The sequence below is a fragment of the Psammomys obesus genome, unplaced genomic scaffold (genome assembly GCF_907164565.1).
Source record: "Psammomys obesus unplaced genomic scaffold, mPsaObe1.curated_primary_1811, whole genome shotgun sequence".
Lineage (NCBI taxonomy): Eukaryota > Metazoa > Chordata > Mammalia > Rodentia > Muridae > Psammomys > Psammomys obesus.
In genome coordinates, this window is record NW_026587216.1 from 28,492,041 (window position 1) to 28,512,656 (window position 20,616).

The following is a 20,616-nucleotide window of genomic DNA, read 5'->3' on the forward strand; positions in this document are numbered from 1 at the left end:
TTCAATTTCATCAACTACATAGGATCTTGGCATCTATTTTCATATGACTTTTTTCCTTGTTCATTTTTTTCTCTTATGTTTATTTGTATTGGAAATAAACTTTTGTACAATACATTTTTATTATAGTTTCTCCTCCCAACTCTTCCCAGAGCCCTGACTGCCTACCCACCCAAAACTCCACCTTTCCTTTCTCTCTCTCATTAAAGTACAAACAAGCACCTAAAGAATAAAACATTAAAAAAAATAAAAAGAAAATAAGATAAAATAAAAACTAACCACCCAGAATAAGATGAAACAAACAAACTACCAGAAAAAAAAGAGCCAAAGAAAAAACACATATAGAAACAGAGACACAGGAATTTATATACACAACACTAGACCCTATGATATATGTGCAAAGGACCTTCAAGGGGAAAAAACAAAACAAAACAAAACAAAAAAAACCCTATTTAGTCTCAAGCATTCTTTTACCTAAACAGACAACTGATCAAGAAAATTATATAAATGTTATTTCAGTAAATGAATACTAACAAGTGCTTAAAGAATTTATTAGGAGGTTATTTAAATGTGACTCAAACAATAACTTCAATAAAAATCTCACGAGAAGTTCAGACTATTTACCTTTCTGTAGCTGGATATCCTGTGGTGTACGTGTTCGATCCTTTCACTGCACATGGTGCTGAATTTACTCTGAAGGTCAGCAGCTATCACTTCATTCAAAGAATTAAGGCTGGTGCAGTTTTGTGCGAAACCCTCATCACTTTTGGCTAGGGCTTCCAGAATCTGTAGCAATAAATATACACAAAAGAAAAGTAGCTTCAAAAGGTAGTACGTACAATTTCCGTAAGTTAGCACTGCAGTTGCTCGGCTTAAGGGGCCCAAAGGCACACCCTGTAAACTGATGGGACCTGTCTGTTTGGAATCCCGGGTTTCACCTTCTCCTGATGATAAATGCCTGCTCAGGGAGCCAAGGCCGATTTCAAAGACTTCCTGCTGGATAAATCAGCTCACTCTAATGGGGGTACACATCTCCTGAGCGGCTGTCAGAAACATTCACCCAGACTATTTCCCCTCTCATTTCTGTGGCAGAGCAACAACAGCAGCAAACTACAAGAAAGCGCTCATTCTTAGATGGGCCTTGTGACTGAGATGGGCCACAGAGAATGTGGTGAGCAAACTGCCTGCTGAGAGTCTGAATAAATAAAAAGTTCTCGCAATGCTTTGTCTAGGCATTTGCTTACAGATCCATACAGATCTTTAGCTTATGTGTCATGGTTTCTGATTTTGTTTTTATGGATTTTCTGTGTATGAGAATGCGTGTGTCTTACTCTTTCTATGTGTTCCTAGTGCTGTTTCTTTGCCTCTGTTCATTTCGTTTTGTTTTGTTCATTTTGTCCCTTCCTGTTTATCATCATCATCATCGTCATCATCATCAATGCCTGTTTGTATTCTAATAAGAGAAAGAAAGATGTGTAGATTTCGGTGGATGGGGAAGTAGGGAGAATATGGGAAAAGATGGGGAGGAGGAACCTTAATCAAAATATATTATACGAAAGAAATCTACTTTCAATAATAAAAAAAAAAACTAAAAGGAATTCATATTAGCCTTTGGGAGGGGGTGGAGAAAAATTTGTTATATTAAAGTGATCCTAATTTATAACATTACAATGTGTGCTTTAAGTTAACATTTAGAAAATTAAAACATGATTATTTAAATATAACTCCTTTGGACCACGACACTAATTTTCCTACTTAAATTTTTTAAATGAATGTTACAGGTACAGTTTCAACAATATATATTTGAAACAATAATTAAAACCAACAAATACAGGTCAAGAATCTGTATCTTATCTCTCCAACTTGTGAAGCCAAAGTTATCACAGGGATAGAAAGGTCAACTGAAACACTAAAAGCCCAGATGTGAAGAGGGCACATCCGGATCTAGTAGAAGGGCCAGGAGATTAACCTCTTTCATAGTACATGCCATTCCATTCAGATTTAATGATCTTTCCTCCTTCTTCCACCCTGCTTTCACCTAAGGACCACCTGACATCATCATTCACAAACAACTAAGAAGACACCTGTGGATCTATTTACAAACTGGGTTCTAAGTTTGCCAATAACTTGGCACTTAAATAATTCGACATAATTTTTTTTAATTTCATAACATGAAGCACTCATAAATCATATACATTTTAAAAGCTATTGTGAAAATTATCCGGACTCTATATTCTTTGATCTGAATTAAGAGCATAGCAATGATAAAAGATACAACAAAGTCTTCACCATGTCAGTTAAGCCTTGCCTGGGCAGGAGTCTCACCTAACTCAATACTCAGCTCCAAGGATCAACGAGAAGAATCTGGTACATACTGAATAAGGAGGCGAGGTGAGTAAACTGCCTGCTGCAGCCTGCAGTCATTCTGCGTAATAAAGCAGACACAGCAGGGGTATTTATTTAGAAGGGTCTTGTGGTCACAGAGTCATGCATACCTTGGCAGTGAGGGTGAAGAACCCTTTGGGCTCCACCATCTTCTCGACAACGTTGCACTTAGTGCCCGCCGTGCTGTCGTACTCATACACAACCCCGTACTCCAGGTGGACGTTGTCCACCGTCAGGCTCACGTGCTCCTTCTTGCCGTCCAGGATGGCCATGGTGCTGAACTTGTCGATGACTTCTGGAATACAATGTTAATATCTCCAGCTCAGGGTTTCTCCTCATCATCAAGTCATCCTGAATATCTGACTTTTTAATTACTTTTATTTTATTTTATTTTATTTTATTTTATTTTATTTTATTTTATTTAGGGCCTTACACATGGCCTTGGATCACCTAGAACTTACTATGTAGGCCAGGTTGCCCTTGAACACACAGAGATCTACCTGGTCCTTCCTCCCAAGTGCTGAGATTAAAGACATGTGCCAGGATGTCCAGAGAGTCTTTATATTTTTAAGAGTCCTTTAAAGGCTGTTAAGTTAGACATGATAAATGGCATATCTATTCCTGTTAAAGCTTTAAAAAATTAAATTAAGTATTTGACAGATTCAAATATTGCCACTTAAACCTAACCAGTCTGATTGATATATCACTTTGATCAGTGGACCACAGAGATACTGATTTACACCAATATAAACACTATAGAGGGAACTGCATCTTTTTCCACTTAAGATGAATTGGAGGAGCTGGAGAGAAGGCTTTGCAGTTAAGAGAACTCTCTGCTCTTAACTCTCTGCTCTAGGTCCAGTTCCCAGCATCCATATGTTGGCTCATAACCCTCTCCTGGCCTCCACAGGCACCAGGGCATGCACTCAGTGCACATACATACACATGCAGGCAAACACTGATGCACACAAAATAACAAAAAGGCAAAAGTCTTTTTTCAAAGTGTGTATGAATCAAAGTCAGAGATTTTAAAATCATCTCAAACTTGGGGTGAAAATCTGCTCAAAGGATCAAATAACCACAGAAAACCACAAAGCTGGTCATATTTCAGAGGCAGGAAGGAGATCAAGAATCATTTTTATTCCCAGATGCTTGAAGTTTCCCGGGCAGCATACTGAAGAGAGAAGTCATGGGGAAAGCCCATCATTATTCACTAGACCAAAATTCCTTCCAGAAATTTTAACTACACTCTGTTTAGCCTACATTCAGAAAGCTAGGAAACAAATACCTATAATTCCACAATATAAACTATTGTGTGGCTTTATAGTAGATACACCGTGAGAGAAAATGAAATACTTATTTAGGACCAGAGTCCTACAAGGGGAATAGAAGTGTATTCATGCTAATTTAAAATAGCAGGTTACTTTAAAGAAAACAAATCTCCATTTCAATTTCTAACTGTCACATAAACCAATCTTCCTTTTGATGTGGACCAGTGCCAGCTTACCCCAAATGCAGAATAAAAGCCTCAGGACCTAATTCCTGAGTAAACAGCATTTTATCTTATCCTAACAACATTACTGTTCTGACGAGGTTGGGATAGTTCTTACGATACACACGTGCTCAGTAGTTGAAGCTTGGCATCCTTCCCTGGGTGAGTGCGGGTGTGTTAAATGTACATATACCTACCTCTTCCCATATTGTCAAGGTGGAGCTATAATAAAAATTACTTGAGCCAGGGGTCTACTTTGAAAGAGCTACAGACTATATCAACACTACGTCTTCTTATATGTTCATGACTATATGAAGCAGATCTTATGAAAATGGGGACCTGATCCATCAGGCCTGGGGTGGAGGCAGAGAATCTGCATTTCTGCCTGGCTTCCTGGGAGCTTGCTATGGGTGAGCCACATAGAAATAGAAATGTTTAAATGGCATTCACCTCCAAGAAGGAAATTCTAGGTTGGATCCCCATCTCACCTTGCTCCAAGACTTCACTAGCCCACCAGACCCTTGACCTAGACACGTTCAATCGTTCAATTTCTTCTTCCCAAAAGAGTGTATCAGGTACCTGGTGAAACTTTCTGTTTTGATGGCTAAATGAGAAAAATCTAGAAAAAGCCTGAAGGGCGGCCTGCTGCAGAGCATGCAAAGCACATCTGTAACCCCTCTTTTAGGAGGCAAAGGCAGGAAGAACATTGCATATTCTGGGCTAGCCTGGATCACAAAGTAGGTGAACCCTAAATAAATAAATAAACAAATAAATACCCAATCTACAAAATAGGATATAGCATTACATGTCAACCACTCCGGTACTGCTTACATGTCTGAAATGACATATAAATTTGGCATCAAGTCACAACTCGAAAATATAAGACCCTGGTACCTGGGAGCAGAAACAAGGACTATGAAAAAGAATAGCACAGGCACACAGGGGAAAAAAAAAGCTACCTACCTTCTACTTTGCAGTCAAAAGCATCCCCTGCCTCGTCTCCATGGGGCTTTGAGTGGGACTTCTGGAGGTCTTCCTGAGCACTCTCAAGGCTATCATAAACCCACTGTATGGAATCTTGCTGGAAAGGAGGGGAGGGGAGGGAAGGAAGAACTCTCAGAGACACTGTACAGTTGCCAGAATGTGTATTAACTTCATAGCCCCACTTTAGAGAGACGCTTGAGCAGCTTGTCTGTTCATTTTTCTAGTTTAACAATGAAGTAAATAAAATTTGAAAAAAGAAATAAAATATCAGAAAGGACAGCCAATGACAATTCAACATGCCGACTTTTTCTATCTTAAATTATCTTCAGATGTGCTCTACATATTTATCGTTAAGATGCACTCCTTAAAATAGGATACAGTTCTCAAATGTCTTACTGAAGGTCTCAAGCATACTTTTAAGTGAGATATAAATTATACCTTAGAATAAGCAAATGCTAATGGGCAATTATTTGCAGCACCAATTATCTATAATTATGCACACCATTTTAAGGTCCTAACAGACACTTATGTTTAATATATTAATGGTATTATGAATCAAACAAGTGTGAGAGTTTGGAAGAACATCTCTCACCGTACTGAATTTCCAAGTCATGGGACATCCTTTCCTATCGTACATAACTCATCCTACATTTTAATTGAACAGCAGTTCCAATCTTATTTAGAGAGACAAGACAGATGAAATTATTTCCAAATAAACGCTTCAAGGGTTCCATGGCTTTACGGTTTATAAATAAGATGATAAATCAAATTGAACTCAACTACTTAAGTGTAATATAATGTGTCACAATGACTTTTCTCTGAATCAGCTCCACAATTGTTCTAGCTAGTGTGCTGCTATAAATCACTAAAATGAGAGCTAGGTTTTGTAGATGTGGTAGAACTCGGGAATAGGGGCATGCCTTATATTCATGAGGCTCTAGGCCCAATCCTCAACACTACAGACACAGACTCTACCTAGCAGTGTATCAAAACAGATGCTGAGACTCATAACCAAAACTTCTGCAGAGTGCAGGGCATCATAGAAAGAAGGGGGAGTTAGTACAACCTAGAGAGGACAGGAGCTCCACAAGGACCAAATATATCTGGGCACAGGGGTCTTTTATGAGACTGTTTCTCCAACCATGGATTTGAATTTTTAAGTGTTATCCTCTGATCCGTTAAATGCCACCAAAAGATGAAACTGCATAGCCCATGGCAGCTCAGTATCCAAGTGGATTCCCTAGTTAGTGGAACAGGGATTGTCTCTGGCATGAACTCAATGTCAGGTTCTTTGACCTTCCCCCACCCCGAGGGAGAAGCAGCCTTGCTAGGCCACAGAGGAGGACACTGAAGCCAGTCCTGGCGATAAGCTAGGGTCAGATGAAAGGGGAGGAGGACCTCCCCTATCAGTGGACTTGGAAAGGGGCAGGGAGGAGATGAGGGAGAGATTGTGGGACTGGAAGTGAATGAGGGAGTGGGCTATGGCTGGGATACAAAGTAAATAACCTGTGATCAAACTAAAAAAAAAATTATAAAAAATTCAAATTCAGTTACATCTAAAAATTAACTCTATAAAATCTACAGTCAATACTGTTTCATAGAATTTTTGTCATGAAGCGTATATATATATATATATATATATATATATATATATATATATATATATATATACACACACACACACACACTCTTGACCACTATATATTCTAAAGTATCTCAAGAAAACATTTCATAGCTGTAGACTTAACACTGGTAAACTCTTAGCAGAAACACAAGCTAGGAAAGGAGCTCATTGGTGGGAACTTGTCTTGCTGTCTTGTATGCATCCAATCCTTGCTTCAGCCCCCAGGCACGATGGCATTTAAAAAGGAAAGAGGGACAGAAGGAAGAGGGGAAAATGCCCCAGAACCTGTTTTTAAACAAGCAATTAGGGTATAAGAATAACATGTAATGATAAAAATGTAATTTTTTAAACATAGCCAAAACCACTTAGGCTTAACTCATAAGATAAAACATTCATAATGAAATTCACAGTGCTGTGCTTAAATCGGAAGAAAATTGAAGACCAAAAGCTTTACATGCATTAGCCTATGCTGTCCCTGAAATATTTCACGCAAGTTTTCAGTTAAATCTGATCCTGAATGTACCTTCATTGGACGCTTGTATTTCCGGCAGGCTGTCACGTGTGCGATGACACTGGCATGTGTCTCTTTGCTGACATTGATTCCATTTACTTTGATAATACACTGTCCTGGGTGAAGGCCAGCTGCTGCAGCCACGGTACCTTTATATAAATAAACAAGGGAAACTGTCAAAATCAAATGTCCACAAAAGAATACCCCAGCATCAAGTGCAGAACAATGGAAGCCATTGGAAACTATCAACGCATACCTAAAATGTTCCTGATGAATCTAGTTCAGAGAACAGTGACCCTCAATCTTTCTGGCTCTTTACCCAAGATCCAAACTGGGATTAATACAATATTCCACTGCCTCCACAGTAATTATTTTGAAGGAGTATCGCAGAGTGACCCTTACAGGCTAATCAGATGTTTCTCTTTCAATGTCTAGTCAATCTAACTTTCTAAATATATGGTAAAAAAAAAAAAATGTGGAAGACCAGAAACATACACTTTATTTACTTTGCTTACAAAACCCTTAATGCTGAGATAATATTACTCTTGTTTTTCAAACACCAACAATTTAATGTGCACATAAAAATGAATTCTTTGAAATCTTGCAGTCTTTCTTCTGTGTGTGCATAGGTGTGCATGTTCATGTGAATGGCACACATGCACATGTGTCTCTCTGTGTGTGTGTGTGTGTGTGTGTGTGTGTGTGTGTGTGTGTGTGTGTATTGCAAGCATAGACAAAAAGTCAATAATGAGTGCTTTTTAGATTACCTTTCACTTTATTTTTTGGAATGGGGCTTTCCCACCCACCCTGAAGTTAAATTATTAGCTAGACTGGCTGTCTAGCAAGCCCCCGGAGCTATCCTATTTCTGTCTCTCCAGTGCTAGACTTCTAGGAGTGAACTAGTTTTGTTGTTGTTGTTTGCTTGGTTTCTTTGTTTTTGTTTTTAAATGTGGGTGCTGGAGATTCGAACTCAGGTCCAACAAACAGTGCAAGCACTTCAATTGAATCATCTCCCTAGTCCTAAAAAGAAATTTGTACGGAAAAAAAAATCAAATCAATAAGCAATTAGGACTGGTTTCTGGAAGATAAATGAGAGTTTGGGAACCAGAGAACTGTGAGCAATGGAATTAAACAGCCATCAATCGTCCAGTCACTTTTTGTGCACAGGCACATAAATCTGTACCAATGCAAATGTATCTATGTTCATATGAACATGGCATGTCCTAACTGTAGACTTAAGATTTTCTTAAGTCTGAGCAAAATCAACATGAACAAAGATTGTTAATGAATTTTTACACACACACACACACACACACACATATATAAAACCAATGTCCATAAAAGTTACCATATAGTGGAAAAGATTTCTATTGCAAGCAATTCACTCATAAAAGAATCACAAACAAATTTTTAAACTTTTATATTTAAGAATACACATTTTTGCCAGGCACAGTGGCACATGCCTGTAATCCTAGCACTCGGAGAGGCAGATGTAGGCACATCTCTGTGAGTCTGAGGCCAGCCTGGTCTACAAAGCGAGTCCAGGACAGCCAAGACTACACAGAGATGTACACCCTGTCTCATCAAAAAAGAAAACAAACAAAAAAGCAATACAACAACAAAAACAACCTTTTTTTTCTCTGTTCAGTCCTCTCTTAAGGCTCATCCTTAGAAATGGTTTTCCTAAACTGAACTGAGCCTTAGGCGAGAAGAGACACTTCAGCAGAGAGCAATACTCTAAGTCAGAAAATCACTAGCCATCTGGACATACAATTTTGTGTGCAAGCTTGGGGTTGGTTGGGGAGAGTGTGAGCTAAGAATTGTTACAGTGGGTGAAAATGAGACCGACTGAGAGCGAGCCCCTCTCCAGGCATCCTAGCTGCCTGTTGGGGAGGCTCTGGAGTCTGAACTTTATTGTACTTGGAGGATGCTGAAGGACACATGTCTTAGAGCCTGGGTGCCTGTGAGGTAGGAAAGAAGTGCATCTTGGGAGTCAGGAGGCAAGGGTGAGAAGGAGAAAGAATCAGAAGAGCAGGATCCTGTGAAGAGACAGCTGAATAGCACCAAGACCTCAGCAGGACAGAGACACAGTACTCCAGGAAGCACAGGGTCCATAACTCTGCCAGACTGCTGAGTTGATTGTGTTGTGTTGTTTCTTTTTTTCTTTTTTCTCCCCCCCCCAGCTGTTAAAAGAGCTGAAGATGTCTAGATTAATCCAAGGCTGAACTCTAGTGGCCTGGAAGCAGCAATGCTAGCAAGAATGACCACGGTGACCCTTGTGGCATAATTTGACAATGAATCACCACTGGATTAAAATAAAATTGGGAAGGAAAGACAACAGGGCCCCCCATTTAAAAAACAAAAAGCATGAACACAGTGGCCACCCACTCGGCGATGGGGGCCACAGCTCCACACATTCAGGTTTGCGGTGACTGTGTCCAGGCACGAGGCAAACTTCTGTTCCGGGCTAGTGAAAGCAGAAGGGATGGGTTGTGTCACCTTATACATTTGTTCTACAGTATTGAAAGAGCTGTTAGAAAGGCTTCAAATGTTTATCCATCCATTGTGGAATTCTAAGTGGAAAGATACTCTTTCTGAAGGAAGGTTTCTTTTTTAATCATATGCACACTAGTTAATTTTATATTATATGATTTTGATAGAAACGCCCTTTCAAAATGTTCCTGGTGTCAGGATGGAATGAAAACACATAACACAAGAGCTTTTTATTTCTCATTTGCTTTTCAAAGAAGTAAAGTAAAATAAAAACGGGCTTTTAGGCACTGAAATGATTTGATTTAGAATGAATTTCATGATGAGATTTACTGAGGACTCAAAGAAAAAAAGTTGAATAAAATGTATAGCACCAGGATATCAAGCTTACAGGAGTCTACAAAGCCTGAAAACTCACATTTTTAAATTACTGCCCAAAACCCTAAAATATATTTGCTGCTAAGAAAAATACAAATATATAACCTTAAAATTATCATTAATTTAAACCAAAATGTACAAAAAAAAATCATGACTGTGGTTGTCATTCTTCAATTAAATTTGTAATGATAATAATATACCAAAGCCCTTGTAAGGGGAACAGGGCCTGTCTCTGACATAAACTCAGGGGTTGGCTCTTTGACTACCACCCCCTGAGGGGGGAACAGCCTTGCCAGGCCACAGAGGAAGACCATGCAGCCAGTTCCGAAGATACCTGATAAACTAAGGTCAGATGGAAGGGGAGGAGGACCTCCCCTATCAGTGCACTAGGGAAGGGGAACGGGAGGAGAAGAGGGAGGGAGGGTGAGGTTGGGAGGAGATATGGGAGGGGGCTACAGCTGAGATACAAAGTGAATGAACTGTAATAAATGAATAAATAAATAGAATGAAGGAATCAGAATATAAGTACACATTGCAGTTTTGTCATCATAATAGATCAGAGGTGAGGCTTTGGGGGCAAAATTTACATCTTGTGGCAAATCACCAATAAAAATGTGTTCTAAGAATTGTAAAAATAAAAAAATAAATAAAAATAAATATGCTAAAGGATTTTGGGGGTGCTATTTATTTATTTATTAACGGGTTTTGTGAATGACTTTATGTGTATGTGTGTGTGAGAGTTATGTGAGTATGAGTGAGTATGTGTGTGAGGAATGTTTGTGTGGTATGTGGTGTGTGTGTGTGTGTGTGTGTGTGTGTGTGTGTGTGTGTGTGTGGTATGTACATATGTATGCTCATGTGGAGACCAGAGATTGGTACCAGGTGTCCTTCCTAGATCACTGTACCTCAGTTTTTGAGCCGAGTCTCTCACTGAACCTAGAATTTGTCATCAGGCTGTATAAGACAGCCAGAAAGCCCAGGGAGTTCCCCAGAGCTGGGATTAGAGATAATTGCTGACACACAAAGGTCTTCCTGGCATTTTGTTTTTAATGTGAGTCTTAGTGATCTTAACTCACAATCTCAGGCTTGCGGGCAAGTACATCACCTCCTGAGCAATCTCTCCAGCTCTCTCGTGTGTTTGGAGAAAAGTCTTACTCTCACCCGAGCTGGCTGCAGATTTGAACCATCCTGCTTTGGCTTTCCTGAATGCCGGAAAAGCAGATCTGAGCAACGACACACGGTTTGAATTCTTAAGGTTTTACTCTTGAATATATTATTTCCAGAATGTACTTTCAGTGAGTTACTAGAGTGAAAGGAGACAATTCCGAGCGCTATGACACTTCCTCACACCGTGACAACGTTTCAGTTGAACAGGCAAGAGGCAAAGCATGTGAGAACGCAGTTCACCCAAGCAAGGGCAGATGTCTCACCTCTTCCCACCGCATGCACAACAGAAGGGCCGAAGCCTCTGATCTGGAACCCAAGCCCATCCGCAGAATCTGGGATCTTGACTGTCCTAAAAGGAACCAGAAAATAAGGTGAGACAAATGTAAACCCACAGCTGGTTCTGACAATAGTCACTGTAGCAGTGCATACATCCGGAGATGTCAGGCAAGAGTTTAGCGTTGGGAGGAACTCACCAACGGCACTCTCCCCAAGAATGGAGCATAAGATAAGATAGGTGCTAGTGGTTCCTCCAGCTGAGACAGCTCATGGCACTCAACAGGATGTAAATATAATGGCGGTAGACTCCAAGATGGGCTCCCCAGCTCGGGCCCCCAAAACAGGATGCAAAGAACAATAGGTGGCAGAGGCCACTCTAGCTAGGTCAGCTCAAACAACTGCCCAAACTTCCTCATGAGGGAGCATGAGCAGTGCTGTTGACCTTTCCCCTACTAGACTTTTCAACCTCCTGGACACCAAAATCTCTTAGGCATATTCTTGCATCTTCTTCATCTCCTTAGATCAAATAAAATTTTGTGTGAAAGGGGTTTCTGAGGAAGGTTCTCACCACTGTTAGAAGTTCCCCCCTTCGGGGGAAGAACAGGAGAGGGAATAGTAGGTGGAAGCCAGAACTGTGGTTGCTCAACTCAGGCTGCTCTCTGTGATAGTGTAGTCTTGCTTCCTCGCTTGTTCAAACTGGACCTTTCACTGCCTTATCTATAACAGTTTCCTGGATGAATTTTTCTAATACAGGAGCCTAAGAAGGGAGACTGATGCTGGCTCAAGACCAGAGGGAAGTGGAAAGCTAGAGAGGGTCTACCTGGAGAATGCCACTGAGTAAGAAACCCTGGGAGATAATGCTGGCCATTCCCCAACACAATGTACATAACAGAGATGCCATACAGTGACCACTCTGAACAAATCATACATAGATGCATCTGTGGGAAAGAACAGACAATGGGGCCAGCTAACTATCTCTGAGTCGTTATTTGTCTACTTTGTAGCTCAGGAAACTTGGGGTTGAACAAGTTCCTTAAGTTCTCAGTTGCAAAATAATGCCACAGAAACTGCTGGAGGCGATCACTGTTAAAACTTATTTTGCAGTATGCTGATGGGGATTAAAGAGATTAAATTTCTATCCTAGTCAGTTTCTGTTGCCGGACTAAAAAAACATGGCCAAAAGCAAGTTGTGGCGGCTTTATTCCACCTTACAGATTACTGTCAATCACCAAGGGAAGCTATGAAGAAGGCTGTGGCAACAGGTGAAGCAGAGACCATGGAACAATGCCGCTCAGAGGCTTATTTCCTTCTTCTGCCCACCTTCTTCTGCTTTCCTATGCAAGACCCACCTGTCCAGGGGTGGCACAACTCACCTGGGCCATCCTCCATCAATTAGCAGCCAAGAGAATGCCCCATAGACATGCCCACAGATCAATCTGATGGAGGCAGTTGCTAAGTTGAGGTTCCCTCTCCTCTGGTGTCTCAGTTGATACCCAAGAGTAGTCATTACAAGTGGCACACTGCCCTGAATAATGCTAAGCTAGTTAAATACTCAAGACAAAAAGCAGCATGCCCTCATTGGCTTACTATTACAAACAGAAAATGGGTATCTTGTGAAATTACATCATAAATGAGAAATACAAACAAAACACACAGTTAATACATTTCTACCTGTTGGAAACATCATCCAAGGACACCAATAAGAGACAAATTACAGAGGACAGAGTTCTGCAACAACTCAGGGGAAACATCCAAGAATATGATTAACATTAGCATCTGAGTAGTAAGTGTTTGGAAGAATACTACATCAAGAGGGAAAGCCTGAGTAAGAGAAGCAATGAAACCGCACAAAAATGAGTTAGAAGAGAAGGGGAACATGAGACCCTTGTCATGGCAGACCAGGGAGGGATGTGCAGTTTGTCACCAGCATTGGAGACATTCCATGGAAGGAAGCCAGAAATCAGACAGCAAGCCTAGGTAGCAGAGAACTCTACAGAGGAAGGAACACTGTAGCATAAAGATGAATATCATCCGCTGCAGGCTGCAGTAGAGAGCAAAACAAAATGATTACAGTGCAGTCAATTTTGACAGGCAGCCCTTCATGCCCAAGTATTCAACAGTGGCCTTCAAAGGATGAGCTAATTATGAAATGAAATATCAGTAGCCCTTCAAGGACACACTAGACAGTCTGAAGACAGGCACATCTGTTGGAGGCAGCTCAAGGAAGACCCTGTACCGGGAACACTCTAGAAAGCAACAGCTGCATTTAGGCCTGAAGGCTGTGCCTGTAACTGCAGCCTCTAATGTAACCCAGGTAAGCAATCAAAGATAAAAATGCAAATTTCCTGTCTAGTGGAAGTCTGAAAGTGCTATTATAAAAGAAGTTATATATCATAGCATAGTTTGCATATATGAATGACAGGAGTCAGAGAACCAGTACATTCCCTATTCTTAATTAAATATTTTCTGGTGTACAGGACTGTATATATTTCATTTGAACAGCAAATGGTTATTATATCTGTAAAAGAGACTTGTCATTTCACTAAAATTAAAGCTAACTAAAAGGAAAGGAGAGAGTGAATAGCTGAGCTAGTGAGGATGAAATAAATTGGCAGCCTGCTCTGTATACGGTGAACAGAAATTCACTTGGCCTGAACTAACTCTCAGCTTCCAAGTGTGGGGGCTTAATTGCTGTCAGGTTATCCGTAATTCTCAGCAGCCTCTCAGCCCATTCGGAGGAAGGCCTGCCCATCCAACAATTCTGCCATCTGAGATTGACTTCCACTCTTCAGGAAGACTACCGTACATTTTTTTAAATCCAAATGTGTACACACCATGAAATCTATGTAAGGGAAAAAAAATTAGAATTCCTCTAACAAAACATGATTAAACTCTAATAAAAACCTGATCGTTGGAAATCATGTTTTTTCCAATGGGAAAACCACATTGCTATTGCAAAAAAAAAAAAATTAATATCAAGGGAAATGTTCTATTTCTGGTAGAAATTAGCTACTGCAAAGCCTTTTGGAGAAATTCCTTGATGTTATCAAGTGTAAAACACAGCTGGAATCAAAGAAAATTCTGTTGTATTTGCTTCTCTTATTTTTGTCTCTCCAAACAGGATACTACTTAAATTACCAAAGCTAATTTAAGAAAATATGAGTAACCCAACCAAAACTTCCACTCAGTCCCTCCTGGGGCCTCATGATCTCTGAGCCTGACCCAAAGATGACCACCCCCAAGGAAACTTTAGAAGCCTGAGGGAGGCGCAAGTCACTGCTGTTTAAGACAAAATAATTTCGTTGGAAAGAATGGAGATGTCCCTTCCTCTACCCCACCTCCCATTCCTCTTTACATAAGTGAGAAATAATCACTCAGTCTGGAGAATGTTGCAGTAATCTGTCTGTCCCGTGGCACAAATAGCCTGCTGGAGCTACTTTACTTCATGAGTTTTCTGAGATGTTACCAGTCCTGTGACAGCTAAAAATTCACTTGGAAGAAAACCCTGTCTTTGTTATACTCAAGTCAATTTACGGAAAATATCACAGAAATCATAAGGTACTGCAGAAGATTGGAAATGCCTTTGTTATGGTTGAATGTGAAATGTCCTCAACAGAACCATGTCCTGGGGACTCGACAGAAAACGGGAAGTCAGTGGATCCTGCGAGATCCGGGCTACTTGATGGTGCAAGGCCTCGATGAACTCATAATATTCTGAAATTGTAGGGAAGTGATGAAAAGTAGAAAGTGGGACCTGAACGTGGACCGGGTCTTGCAGGTGTATTGTTCAGTGTTGTATTTCCTCCTAACTGTCTCCTGCCTTTCCATTTTGCTGGTTTCAGTGTCCAATCAGATGGAGAATGTCCTTTTTTTCACTGCACACTCCAACCGCCATCATGTTCTGCCCTAGCACGTGGAGCCAAGCAACCGTCAACTGAATCCTTGGAAACCATCAGCTAAAATAAACCCTTCCTCCCCTCGAGTTGCTTATGTCAGCTTTTTCTCGCAGAGTGACAAGAAAAATGACGAGTTCAGCGTTATTAGGCACGCAGATGTCGGTGAACACATAATGAATAGATCATTATAAGTACCTGGAATGTGTCAAAGCTTTCAGAATAATTCTAACGCTTTACATATAAGAAACACAGGATGAAGGGAAAACTAGAAATCTATGTGCTTTGGATGCTCATTTTTCAAATGGAACTATGAAGAATGGAAGTATTTTTGTGGTATCAACTCTAATAAGATGACCATAACTGCTCTTACTTGCCATGGCGTACGTCAGTGTCTCTGAGCACATGTCTGCTCCCCACAGTGGGTTTTTGAGAGTTTCTACCAGGATTTAGCCTGAAGACTGGTTTGGGATGCCAGGACACAGCCCCCAGTGCACAAAGCATATACTCGAGCTTGGATTTATGAGAATTTTACTTTACAAGACATTCTCCTCCACAGAGAGGGGCCTAACTTAACTGTCCTCTGAGGCCCCACCCAGCAGCTGATCCACTCAGATGCTGAGACTCACATTAGGCAGAGCTTGGGGTGTCCACGGAAGAGTGGGCAGGCTGAGGGTAGAAGGTGAGAGAGGGGACAAGAATGTCACAAGAAGACCAACACAGTCAACTAACCTAGACCCAGAAAAGGAAGCACCAACCAAAGCACAGGCATGGACTGGACCTAGTCCCCTGCACATATGTAACCAACGGGCAGTTTGATCTTCATGTGGGTTCCCTAGTAAGCTGAGCGGGTGCTGTCTATGACATGGACTCTCTTGCCTGCTTTTGATCACTTCACCCTGACAGGGCTGCCTTGCCTGACCTCAGTGGATGAGGAGGAGCTCAGACCTGATGAAGCTTAATGTGCTGGGTGGCTTGCTGGGGTGTTCCCTTTTCTGAGGACAAGGGGAAAGAGAATAGGGGAAAGAGGGTGGAAGAGAGGGACCAGGAGGACAGAAGGGAGGGGGCCATACTTGGGATGGAAAGTTAGTATATAAACTTAAAAAATTTTAAAGACATTCTCCTCAATAGAAACCAGTATAACTGTCTAAAGAACATATAAAAATGGTCTTAATATGCCAATTAATAAATGTTGTGACTTACAAGAGGATTTTCCACATCAAACACCACTCTACCTTGTTTATATTTTGTCAAATATATTAATGTACTTACTCCATACTTTCTCCTTATTCTTACTATACATAAATTTGTGTGGCTGTTATTACCACATTGTCTCTTAAATAGAGATTATTCTTTAATATATGTGAATGGTCTATCAGACTCAGGACAGGGAGAATATAAGGGGAATGTAGATACATTTCAAGTACATTGAATATATAAGTATGCGATCTTTTTAATATTTATTCATGTATTGAGTGTGTGTGTGTGTGTGTGTGTGTGTGTGTGTGTGTAACAAAGGACAATTTTCAGGAGTCAGTTCTTTCCTTCTACAACATGGGTTTGGCAGTAAGTGCCTTTATATGCTGAGTCAACTGACTGGCTTGATTATGTCATCTTTTAAAGTTATTTTTTTTAAGTACAATGCAAAATAGGTTCTTGATGCAGTAAAGAAGCAATGAAATAAATTTATAAAACCATTTAAGGCAGCACAGAATGACACTAGTGAGAACTTCCTATTGTAGGATACGTGCAGTGAGCATCAAGCACGTCACCAAGGTTTGCTCAGTGTTCTGACAGGTCTATGGCAGAGCAACCTTCTGCCATCTCACCAATGAGTACATGGAAATGACAAGTGGAAGCGGGTGGTGCAGGAGAGGCTTGGGCCTCGGGTTCTAGATGCTACACAGCAGCACGTAGGGAAGGACTGGAAAACACAAGCCTGAGACTCTCATGTCTGAAGATTTCCTCACATCTGTTTAGCCCTGACATCACTGGCTCTGTACGCTTCCAGTTAGTGAAATGTTTATTAAAGCAGATAAGTTATTTTAGGGGTAAACCAGGTAGCCCTAAGGCACATACTTACACTCACTAAGAATTGTTCCAAATATCTCTGTGTTCCTTCCTAAACCATTTTGTTCCTTTTAAATGTCCTAAATGTGTCAAGAGAAAGGCAACTAAGGTAGCCTTACCCTAGGCAAAGCTAGATAAAGAGGGGAAAAATCAATTGTAATTATATGTACAGAGAAGAAACTGCTGTGGTTCTTTGCTGCCCTCTAGCCCAGGGTCCTCTGTAAGAAACTGTATTAACAAGTCACACTTATACTTTTGGGCCACTCAAGTGCATTGCACTATGAGCAAAACTATCCATGACCATTAATGACTTAATGTCACAAACAGATGTACTGGGGAGAATCCAGCCCATTACACTGCCCTTAGACTAAAAAAAAAAAAAAAAATAAAAAAAAAAAAAAGGTGTACACATGACACATCAGCTAGTCCTGAATGTGTGTATACTATATAATATTTTACATATGAAAGTATTTTAAAGTCTGTAAGGATGCCAGCTATGGTTATAACATCTTCCCAAATTGTTAAAAAAAAAAAAAAAAAAAAAAACACACAATCTTGGTTGTTTTCAGTGACGTCCTTCATTCATCTTAAAATTAAAGGAGTTGCTTTTTTTTGCTAATGATACAAATTTCGAGCAGTAATTCTGACATAGCTCACTCACATGTTTTGTGAAATACTTCATGTACACGTTATCTCAACCAGCTGATGCAACACTTCAGGACTAATCTGAGAGAGAAATGCCGGGTCATGGATAGAAACAAATTAGAGGAGAAAAGCCCGTGAGCCACACACAAAAATGTTTTAACTGAAGAACCCTCACCTACAGCATTGCCCTATTCTATATGTATATTGATATGGTATGTAACCATACTTGATAAAAAACAGCATTTGATTCCAAAATAGTAGTGGCTGTTTGTGCGTGTTAAGATTTGAAGGGAAAATGTTTTCCTCTGGAGAAATTGCTAGGTTTCAGATATGCCCCAAAAGGCTCATATGTTGAAGAGTTTCAAGATGGCAGCATTATCTAGAGATGACTGGATCATGAAGGCACTGACTTCATCCATTGGATGAGCCATGGAGGAGTTCGCAGATACTGAGATATTAAGACGTGTATCCATCAGGAGGAGCTGGGTCACTGGAAACATGCCTTTAAAGGGTATGTCTTGTCTTGGGGCCATTTCTTGCTCCCTCTTTCTGAGCATCATCGGGAGACCAATTTTCCAACGCCATTCCCTCTTGTCACGATAGACTGAAACTTCTACAGCTATGAGTCAAAGTAATACTCTATTCCTTTAAGTTCTCTCAACTCTTCTGTCATAATATTGAACGACAAACACAAATGTTGGTGTTTTTCTACTTATGTAGCTAGAAGCAGAGGGATCAACAGAGTTTGGGGTTGATTTTCTTTAAAGGAAAGGGTGACTTACTAAGCATGCACGTTCGTGACAAACCTTCTAGATTGGATTGTATGTGTATGAGCAGTACAATATAGACTGTGTGGAATTAAAAACACTTCATATAGCCAAACATGCAGTTCTTCTTTCTTGACTTTCAGATGTTCCACTAAACTATTTTTCATTCAGGCAAACTCACCATAACTCAGCATAGCAAAGTTTGGACGGTAAAAAAAGAAAAAAGAAAAGTAACACCATTCAGTTCAGTAGTGAGCACCCATCAATAAACAATGCCATTTCCTCTAGCATCTAGACACCTGTTTTCATCCTGCTGGGGAGACGTAAATGTTCTATAACAGTGGGGCCTAATGATAAAAAACAACTACCTGGTAGTCAGCTTTCCCATTTTACTTATCCACCTATCACTGCAGCACTTACTCTCTTGGCTTTGTGCTCACTAGGACTCTCAGCGGCTTTCTGCTATTTAAGCACGATTTGAGGAAGCAATCGACTTCATGGAAAGGTCTCAGGAAAACCAGGTCACCATTAATAGCAAAAATCTTCTTCCCAACTTCCATGCCAGCCATCTGTGGGAGAAGTAGCAAGAATAACTAGAATGATAATTCAATAAATACTTTAGGTTTTCACAAAACTAAACCAGGGAAGCTCAGTGTGTATAGATTTGGACATGAGAACACATCTACAGCAGCCTTATACTAATTTGTATAACAGAACTGTGAAGGAAGTAACAATTATAAAAATCTGTGGCATCATTATAAATGAGATTGCAAAGCTTTGTTGAAATCAACTATCCTCCACCCCCGGGCATGGATTTCCTTAATACTGTATCCATCTCTGCCTCTCTTTTGCTGGTGTAGTAGCAGCCCTTTTAATTAAAAAAAAGAAAAAATTATCCTTTAACTTACATACTCCCGGTTAATTACTTTTGCTGTTTTTCCATAATATATGTATATATGAATATGTATATGTATACATATATACATATATATACAAACATACACATGTGTTTATATATGATATAAATGTATGTACCTCGTATATATTTATACATATGCACTGTATATAAATATATTTATTCAGCTCAGAAAATTTCAACCCATGAACCTATAAACCATCACCACCAGCTTACATCAGCATGAGTGTGCCTAGTACAAAAGAATGGTAGCAGTAGCCGGGAACCTGAGCAAGAGCAGTCCAACAAGGAAGGGCACGGTTACCCCTAAAGCAACATGCTGAAAAAGGACAAAGCTGGTGTTAGCCCTACAATGAGCACAGATGTTCTTAACCAGAAAGACTGCCCATAAACTGTCTGCTGGTTTGGACCACAGCCACCTGAAGAGACAGTATCTTATCTGTTGCAGAGGAAGATGAAGCCCTGCTCTAAGGGCAGCCTCTGAAGATGCCTGGGATGATCACCACCTCCTCGAGAATTATTAACCACGGTCATTTGATGGTCAGACACACTAACAGAGTATAAATGGGCCAGAGGTAAGATATTTGCACTTGGAGTGCTGAATAGAAAATTTTACTTTGCACACTTTTGCTTTATGGTGAAATAAAAGACCTTTACTATTAGCATATCAGAGTACTACTGACTTTAGTAATTAGATTTAAAAGTGTGTATGTTCTACTTCTGCAGTTCTTACATTTTTATTAAAGACCGAAGTACTGAGGTGTTTGCTTTGGGGTTATGTATCTTGCAAGCTGGGTAGCAGGGTAAAGAGTCTTTAAATTTATATTGTTGTGGTACAGCACTGGAAAAGTAAGCTCCATGAGGACAGAGAAGAAAGGAAGGAGGGGAGGAAGGAAGGAGAAAAAGAGGGAGAAGGATACAGAGGTAGAGAAAGGGAGAAAGAGAAAGTCACAGAAAAACAGGAAGACAGAGTTTGTGTGTGTGTGTGTGTGTGTGTGTGTGTGTGTGTGTGTGTGTGTGT

The 20,616-nt window shown here is 40.3% G+C and overlaps 1 protein-coding gene across 2 annotated transcripts in view; it reads right to left on the reverse strand.

The window, feature by feature from the left end:
• Prex2 (phosphatidylinositol-3,4,5-trisphosphate dependent Rac exchange factor 2) overlaps positions 1-20,616 on the reverse strand; it is a 288,407-nt gene that overhangs the window by 128,320 nt on the left and 139,471 nt on the right. For both annotated transcript variants that reach the window (XM_055603275.1, XM_055603276.1), the window contains exons 18-23: positions 19,100-19,248; positions 11,292-11,377; positions 7,006-7,142; positions 4,838-4,955; positions 2,493-2,677; positions 622-783 (exon numbers count right to left, since the gene is read on the reverse strand). In XM_055603275.1, coding sequence (XP_055459250.1) covers positions 622-783; positions 2,493-2,677; positions 4,838-4,955; positions 7,006-7,142; positions 11,292-11,377; positions 19,100-19,248 — 837 coding nt within the window. The remainder of the gene's footprint in view (positions 1-621; positions 784-2,492; positions 2,678-4,837; positions 4,956-7,005; positions 7,143-11,291; positions 11,378-19,099; positions 19,249-20,616) is intronic.